We start from the raw sequence: 9313 nt of genomic DNA, 5'->3' as shown, positions 1-9313 counted from the left end.
AAGTTTTCTTGAGGTCGGAGTACGATACCGTTTCCAACGAGTCTGGGGAGATTAAGCTCTCGGCGATCTCAAAGGCGTCTTGCCCACAAACGCACAACAATGTGGCAGCCTTTAAGCCTTCCTCTCGAATCTGGTTAATGCGAAAATACGTCTCGACTCTTGCCACGTAAGATTCCCACCTCTCGGGGTGAGAGACGTCAAATTCTTCTAAACGCCCAACTTTAGCCATGATCAATGGTCAAGTTTCTTCTTCTTCAGTCGCACGCACCCTCCAGCGATTTCGTACTGGCAGGATAACGCTGACTTCCACGCCGTTTCTTTCCCGGACTTCTTTGGGTGAGTCTTCTAGCTTTTCTTTAGCTGTAGAGACTGTATCCCACCCTCGTCGCCAGTGTTAAGTCCTGGGAATAATGGCGCTTGAGATGAATCATCTCCAACAAATCTTTATTGCTTGCTTCCATCTACGAACAACCAGAGCAGAGGCACGCAGGCCTCTATTTATACCCTCTGATCCCTGGGCAAGTTCAACCAATCATGAGGCGGGCTTTTCCCGCCTTGCGCATGCGCACACGGCTGGCGCCGCTCAGTCTGGTCCTGGGGAGCTTCTGCAAATGCCCGGGACTCTTGCAACGTCCCGAGCCTGCCTCTTGCAGGCTCAGGACACAACAGGTACCACAGATATGGTTTGAATCTGACTTATTCATGGGCTGGAGGAAAGATGAAGCAACATTATAAGACACAGCAATAAAAAAGAGATTGCCAGAACACATTTATGGTATAGTTTAGGAGCAATGGAGATATGGCATAATAAAATGGAAATGGTCGCAATTTTAGAAGTGAACTTACATTCAGTCCTGCATTCAATGAATGCTTAAAATGCAATGGATTTCCTTCCCAGTTTGATGTGCTACATTCTCCACTGGCAGAGCACAAAACAGGAAACTATAAATTGCTCAATTAAGCTATAAATTTATGGCACAGAGAGTCCCATGGATTAGTTGTAGACGTATAAAATCAATTAAATCTTGCAATCATTGGGTATGCTATCATCCCAGAAACCAGCTGTGTTTATCCATATTAATTAATTAATACGTGAATTGTCAAAATTCAAATATCATACAAAAATAGAAAAAGCAAAAAGTATTTCAGCAGGTGCTTGCTTGATGGTGCACTGTTTCTATAGCAAACTTTGTATGGCTACTAATTATTTCTCAGTTAAATGCAGATAATATTCATGATTTAAAAGGATTAGCTATGTTAGAGAACTAAAGACAAATAAACAGTATGATTAAATGAGAATTAAAGCTGTCCTAATTTACACAAAAAAATCATAAACAACTTCCTATATGAAGTATGCCAGTATAAGGGAATAATGAGAGCCAATTTGATGTAGTCTAAGGTATCAGGAGACTGAATTCTAGTCCTGCATTAGGCACAAAGCCAATTGGGTAACCTTTGGTCAGTTACTTTCTCCCAACCTTAGGAAGGAGCAAGGAGGCAATGGCAAACTTTGCTGCTGAAAAACTTTTCCAAGAAAGCTGCAGGGCCTTGTCCAGACAGTTTCCGAAGAATTCAACAAGACTGAATGGAAGAAAAATAATTAGGATGAAGTAAAGTAAATCCAAGAGCATAGGATAAGGTGACGGAAAATAAGCTATACTACCAGGGTGCAAAAATACAGTCAGAGGGATTTAAAAGCATTGAGCTTTAGCTGCTTCCTTCTAGAGACCCAGAAACTCTATTAAACTTAGACACTGCTATTTCCTCTACAGAAGAAATAAGCCGTGTAGAAACTTTGTTTAATTGTGCCCTATATCTATTGTATCATTCAAATTTGACCCAATGTATTTTCTAAAATTAGACATTAACGCAGTAGGCAGTGTTATATATTCCATAAAGTAACTGGAACTGAACTGGAAGAAAAATGTAGACTAACCCTCCAACCCTGTATTTTATTAATTTGTAATACATAATGTTTTTAAACATGAGCATCTGTTTAAAACAAATCATATGAACTGTCTAGACATATGACTTGAAAACCTGCTATGAGAAGATGAGAAAAGCTTATACTTCGTTTGTGTTATTTTGTGTTTATTTTATTAAATGTTGCTAGATATACCGAAAGGACAAAAGATCAATAAATCCCCTTTGGTTTCCTGATTGAAGACTTCCCATTATAAAATAAGCATAACTCAATTTCTCTCCTCTATCATCTAAATAAATAAATATCACTGTATGTTTATATCACTGTCTCTTTTTATTTGATTTCTTGGGGCTCTTCATTTCACTGTCCTTTTTTTCCCCTCTTCCCTTTATCTGCAAAAGGAAGTTGTGCTTCCTTTTTCTGGTTATTTGGCTATAACTTTTCATAGAATTCAGTACAGATAACTGAACAAACTTTGTTGCATTACATTCTTGATTAAATTATCTTTCCATTGATATATAATTTTATGGTACTACTCCAAAAAAAGTGGTTATTAGCCATCAAACCTCAAAAATACACTTTTTCCTAAAAGGTTTCCACAATTTTGGCCACTACTGTAAAATTAAAATTGACAAAAATGACAAAACCCTTGAATCATGTTCCATTTTTATTATGATACTATATGATACTGCACTGCTTACCAGTTGGCTTCTGGGTACAAAGTCAAGCTGCTAGTTATCAATTCCAGAGCATACGATTTGGCTATTTGAGCAGGACAGGTTTTGCACATCTTATAATATTGGGCAGAGTGGCTGCATTTGGTTTTTTTTTATTAAACAATGCCATCTATCAGAACATCTGTACAGCTTCCCCACAGATGATGTTCAGAAAGTCACTGAAAACCAGGCTATTTTCCCAGTGGCAAGGTGGTTGTTGAGCCGCTGTAAGATTCTTTGTTTCTTATTCATGGTTTGTTTTCTGGATGAACGGTATCCATGATTGTATTGTTTTTTTTTCCTTTTCAAATGTAAGCTGTCCAGAGTTATTAGAAATAGAAGAGGTCTCTAAATAAATAAATACCTAAAATAAATAAATACCTAAACGTTTTGGAAGATCTGCAATAGAAATTTTGGAAAGCTTTCTGATGTACTGCCCCCCCCCCCACAAATACAGGTAGTTAACAACCCTAATTGGAAACTGAAATTTCTGTTGCTAAGTAAAGTGGTCATTTGATGAACTGTCATATTATACCACTTAGCAATGGCAGGGGCAGCAGTTCTACTTGCCATAGTTAGGCAAGGACCTAACTATGCTTCTCCTGCACTGCCACGCTCACCTTTGCTTCAACTCACCACACCTGCTCATCTCACATCTCCTCCTTTTACGTACGTGGCCCTAACTTTACTACCATCTAAGCCTGCTGACTCCTCCTCCCTGACTGGCCTTTGCTATCTTCTTCCAATTGTTGACAAGGCATACTCAGCTGAAGTACCTACTGGCCCTTCATGCAGCCTTAGGGAAGCCTTGTGCAGCCTTGCAAGACCAGCTAGGAGTGGCAGGAGCAGCCTCAACAGTGGCAGGGGTGGCAGGATACAGGGCAGCCAAAAGAGATGGAGAGGAAATAGGTGGCTGGGGGAAATGAAGCAGCACTTGCTGTGGTAAATGTGGGCAAGCTGCCAAGAACCGTCATTTTTATCACATGCCTAGGTAATGGCAAAAGAGGACCAGTCTAACTACTACTTGCTCAGCAGTTCATAACCGTGAATGATTGTTGAATGGTCATTAAGTGAGAACTACCTTTTTAATGAAAAGAGTGGAAAAGAATCATACATTTTAATTATTTGATACATTTGTACCAATATTCTACAGTATATTATCAGCTTGCATACCTCTCTCTGACTTAAATACGTATCTTGAAATTGTGTGTTGTTGATTAGATAATCACACTTTTTAATATCCTAAAGAACTTGTCAATGATATGCTAAAATATTGGCAACTTTGAAATGTTCTCCAGTGACAAATATTTTTCCAGCAAATAGAAACTTACCAATGATTCTGTCAATATATTTACTCAGATGCTTTGTGAAGAAATTATTAAGTTGGTCTAGATAATTTTAAAAATAATATTCACAGTAATACAATAGGAAAAGATTAAACAATAATCTATAATTATGGAAAAGTTCTCAGGTCAAAATGTTGAATATTTTCAGAAGAAAAATGAGCAAAAGAAACTAAGATTTGAGGACAATAAAATGTTGAACTAACCACTAAAGAAAGATATGTTCAAATACAATGTAGTATATATTTCATTTAAAAAATCCTAGAAAGTATAAAAACCATTTATTTCATTTCTAAAGAGTCACTATATTTGATTCATAAACTGTTTAATTGAAGAGCTTTAACTTCAAGCCATTCAGGCTTAGCTGGAATAAAGTATGTTATATTCATGTACTTGTGATTCATCAACTTGTGATTTAATTGAAAGATTATGCAGGGAACAGAATCACTTTGTTAATGTGTAGTATTATTGGCTTTAATAAACCTGAGCAGAATCCTCTATTTTGACTTGTGATTTAAACACCCATTTTTCTACTATAAGAAGAAAACAGGGTTTATACCATCTTTAATGCAAAGTCTATTTTTAATGCATCTTCCAATGACTTTTACATTCAACATAACAATTATGTTATGTGAAGATAAATCACAATTGGCAGTAACTAGCATTAATAGTGAAATTGAAGTATAATAAGACAACAGGTCCTGGACCAAAGCCAAAATATAGTCCAAGATAATAGCTACTATTCATTACTAAAATCAGCATAGTCACATATTCAATACAGTGGGAATTTAGACAGTACTAGATAATTAACATCTTATAATACAATCCTTACTTACCTTGTTCAAGCAATATTTGTTGTTGTTCTTATAGAGATGCTGCAGACATTTCATGTTTTGTTTGTCTACAATCTTGCCAAAGAATTCATTGATGGTTTTGATAGAAACTGCACAGACAGCAGATTTAGGAGTCGGATTTGAAGAGTCTGGTTTACTTTGGGCAAAAGCACCAAATAAAATGTCATCGTTCATATCAAGGCCCATTTGCTGGGCTAAGGTTGCACCTGGCTTACCAATATATGCAGCCTGTAAAATATTAAATACCTCATTTGACCTCTTAGCTGACCTCTTCTTACGTTTTTCAGTGTAAATGCATTCGAGGGGCATTTCCACATATGAACGCAACTCAGAATCAAAAGAGCAAAACCGTATAATCCTTGTATGAAAAGCTTGGGAGTCAAGAGATTCTCTTTGAACAGTAAGGAAGTACACGAAATAATCCTTTTCAAATGCATGAATATACTTGATGGGGTATGAATCCCTGAATTCTGGAAGAATGTCAATGTAAGAGTAAGCCGTGAGGAACTCAAATCCATCCAGAGTTTCTTTTAATCTTCGAACTGATATTGAATGAAGCAAATGGTCCTGCTGTGGTGAATTACTTATAGTATTGCCAACATAGAAGTATACAAATCTTTCTTTTTCTGCCACTAGAATTTTGGTTCCTAAGGGGCTTACAACACAGTCAGGACACTCATCTGATTCCTCATCCATCAGTTTGGAATACATGCAGTGTACTGTACTTCCAATGTCAGCAGGATTATCAGGATAAATGACATGGCGCTGGCAGGTTCCTTTGGCTACACTACCACAACTGATAAGATGATGATCATAATATGTTTCAACGAGTAGAGCCATGTTAATGTTATCTTTCCAAATATCAGATTGATTTCCTTTAGGTTTACATTCATCACATGGAACACAACTTGGATTCTCAAGAACAGGTCCAGTCTTGTACTCATAGACATTGTGAAGAGTTTCATTTAAGACATAGATTTTATTGACTGCACCTACATACAGGTGCTGTTTGTAGAGAATAATATTTTGTATTGGGGTTTCCGCAATGAAATATGGAAGTTGATATTGGATGCTCAAATTCATCTGTGGCTTTGAACCTGCTTCTTTACATTTGCCATTGCTCTTCTGTACCAAGGTAGACAGGAATAATATAATCTCAAAGGGAGAAGTAGCAAAAAGGTTCATAATTGCAGATTTATCCTGTCAAAAGATATTTTAAGAAAGATTTATTACCATATGACTAATCAACAGAACTGTTAATCTAAGCTGTATTATTTATTCAAACCATTTATACCATAAATTCAGTGTAAAAAGCTTCTAGAACAGCTTACATAATACAAAATCAAATACTGCCCTCAGGCCTAAGAAGACTAAAATGACACAAGACTGAAAGAAAAGGATTTAGGGAAAGTAAAAGTAAAGAAAGTACCTTAAGTTCAAATAATTGTTTTATCAATTATAATAGAAATGGTCTGCTCAGGAATCTTTATATAAGACCATCGCTTTTAGAAAAATACGGATTTCCCAAGATGTAGAATTAATGATACTAGGGCTAGGGCAAAACAACAACAACAATTCATTCTGAAACAATATCAACATTTGTTATTCCTGCTATAATTTTAAATATTTTATGAGAACACTGCTTATAAATATTAACTATTTTTGAAAATTATGAGTTAAAGCCAAAATCAAACATATAGGCTTGCCAGCAGTAGCAGTTAATAGGATATGCAAAACTTTCTAAAAAGTGCTTCATAATGTGCTTGAGGTTACATAAAGCATTTCCATTCAAATCATTAAAGCAGTACATAACTACTTTATAGCCACATGTGGAGCCAGCTAGAGGCAGCTTATGAAAGCAACTATGCAAGTCTGAGAAAAGACATGACTGGTTTAATTCTTTAAAAAAAGAGAGGTTTTATACATGTTCCCAATACATTGTAATATACCTTTTTGAAAAGATTTATAAAACAGAACATGAAATCTCTTGTTTTATGTAGCATTATGTTATATAACTAGGACACTATCATTCTCAGAAGGCCAACATTTCTTGTTTCAGATTTAAACTTTTTAGGAAAGAAGCCAAGAATCTTAACTGAAATATTATCAGATTAATAGGAAAACATGTCCATTATTTGCTAATCTACTTCCAACAGTCACAGGGAATTGACAGCCCTCTTGTTTTATCTCAAGAAAATAGAATTCAGAACAACTCACAAAATAGTATTCTCATAAATGATTTCCATTTATCTTTAAACAAACCAGTGTTAATAATACAATTAGCATTTACTTTATGAATATATAAGCATCTAGTTAATATATAATTGCTTTATTTAAAAACTTTATTCATTATATACTTCCTTAACAGCATTATAACAATATAAATTAACACATTTAATAACATAGAATATATTAATCACTAAATATTGACAGACACTCTTTTTTATATATTGTATTGTCTATTGTATTGATTTGATTCTAATCCTAGGACATTTTAAGCATATTCAGGAATATTGATATTACCTTCCCTGAGTAATGTGTTTTTTACATGTTTTGTTTATTTTCTCAAGATTAGTTCATTTTTTAAAATGCTTACAGCAATAAGTCCTTGCGTTGCACAAGCCTTTAACTATACAGACAGCCAGGAAACACATTTGAACCATCTAAAAGGCTGATGAGTCTAATCTAGCACATTTCTTCCTTTTTATTCATTTTGATGTGGTTTTCAAAGTCAAAAGTCTTATGAGTAGGGTGATATTTTAAACTTCTGACATGAATAATAAATGAATTGTGGTTGAAGCAGTGGCCTTTTCATCAGTTTTCAACATTATACTACAAGTTAAACCAAAACATTGTTCTACTGATACTTAGACACAGTTGCTAATCTAATTTTAGTTTCTTTAGAAGGAAACAATTATGCCATCTAAAAGGAACATGACAACCATATGCTGTTTATAGGATATGCTGTGCAATGTATTATTTAGTTATGGATAAATAGTATTGTGTCTGGTATAGAAAGATGAATAGCATTGTTACCAATCATTCACAAAAACAAATTTAAAAGCGTCTTTGATATCTAGAAATATGAAACCAAGCTTCAACACATTTATTTCTAAAGTAATATTCTTTTTATTATGCTTTATTTATTTTGCTTAAAGATACAGTAGCTTGCATATAAATAGTATGTTTCCCAGAAAGGTATCTATTTATCTTCAAATTCAACTAAACTTTTACTAGAATTTCCTTTTCTCTGTTACTAGCTATTTTGAAAAATTTCTGTAAAGAGCAGTAATGGAAGAGTTTCACTTTCAAATCACATAGCTATTTATTTGGATCCAGACAGTTTTTAAAATGAGTATGTATTTTTGAATTTGATAAACTGGGAGAAAATAGGAAAAAATATTTGATTTACTGAAGCTCTTATGTCCTCTGCATAGTTCATATCATTAAATATTGAATTCCCTTTCACTGTGGCATACCCTATTAATTTGTATAGATAACAGGATTGGCAAAAACAGTATTTGCTTGGCTCTTATTTTTTTACAATTTCTCAAATCAGGATAATTTTATAGGGGGAAAAACAAGAGGCAAAAAACTTTCTATATTAAGTATGTATCATTTCAGGATGGAAAGGAATTCCAAAGGTTCTTCTCAAGACATTTTACTTGAATGTTTGATCCAGGCCTCTTATTACAAAGTATCATCACAAGGCAAACTGCTTGTGATGGAGTGTTCTGGAAACCTCAAAAGCCTGCATTTATTTTATAATTTTATTTTGCCTAACAAAGTTATTGATCAAATGGAGAACTTGAGATCAAGTGTTAGTCATGTGGTTGCAAACATATAATTCTTCCTAAATAGACCCTCCTATATACAGATAGTCCTTGACTTACAACAGTTTGTTTAGTGACCATTTGAAGTTACAATGAAGTGACTTATGAACATTTTTCCCATTTATGACTGTTGCAGCATCCCCACAGTCAAGGGAATAAAATTTGGATGCTTGACAATTGACTCATTCTCATGGTGGTTGAGCGTCCCAGGGTCACGTGCTCCCCTTTTGTGACCTTCTGACAAGTAAAGTCAATGGGGAAACCAGATTCACGTAACAAGTGTATTACTAATTTAACAACTGCAGTGATTCACTTAACAAATGTGGCAAGAAGTCATAAAATGGAGCAAAACTCACTTAACTAATTTCCCACTTAACAACATAAATTTTGGACCCAATTGTAAGGTTCAGACCTTGAGGACTACCTGAACTTAAAAAGAAAATAAATAATAATAATAATAATAATAATAATAATAATAATAATAATAATAATAATAATAATAATAATAATAATAATTTAATTTATATACCGCCCTTCTCCCGTAGGACTCAGGGCGGTGCACAGCATATTAAAACAGATACAAACAAAATACATCAAAAAACAAAAAAACCCCATAAAACCAAATTAAAAGCCAAATATTGGA

General features: G+C 34.5%; 1 protein-coding gene across 1 annotated transcript in view; it reads right to left on the bottom strand.

Annotated features, from left to right (window-relative positions):
• The window catches only part of MET (MET proto-oncogene, receptor tyrosine kinase), a 117154-nt gene that overhangs the window by 72342 nt on the left and 35499 nt on the right, over window positions 1-9313 (bottom strand). The window contains exon 4 of the mRNA XM_015813552.2: window positions 4820-6037. Coding sequence (XP_015669038.2) covers window positions 4820-6037 — 1218 coding nt within the window. The remainder of the gene's footprint in view (window positions 1-4819; window positions 6038-9313) is intronic.

This window comes from Protobothrops mucrosquamatus, unplaced genomic scaffold (genome assembly GCF_001527695.2).
Source record: "Protobothrops mucrosquamatus isolate PMUCROS unplaced genomic scaffold, P.Mucros_1.0 scaffold167, whole genome shotgun sequence".
Lineage (NCBI taxonomy): Eukaryota > Metazoa > Chordata > Lepidosauria > Squamata > Viperidae > Protobothrops > Protobothrops mucrosquamatus.
Note: the sequence above shows the minus strand (reverse complement) of the source record. Positions and strands in the feature narration are given on the sequence as shown.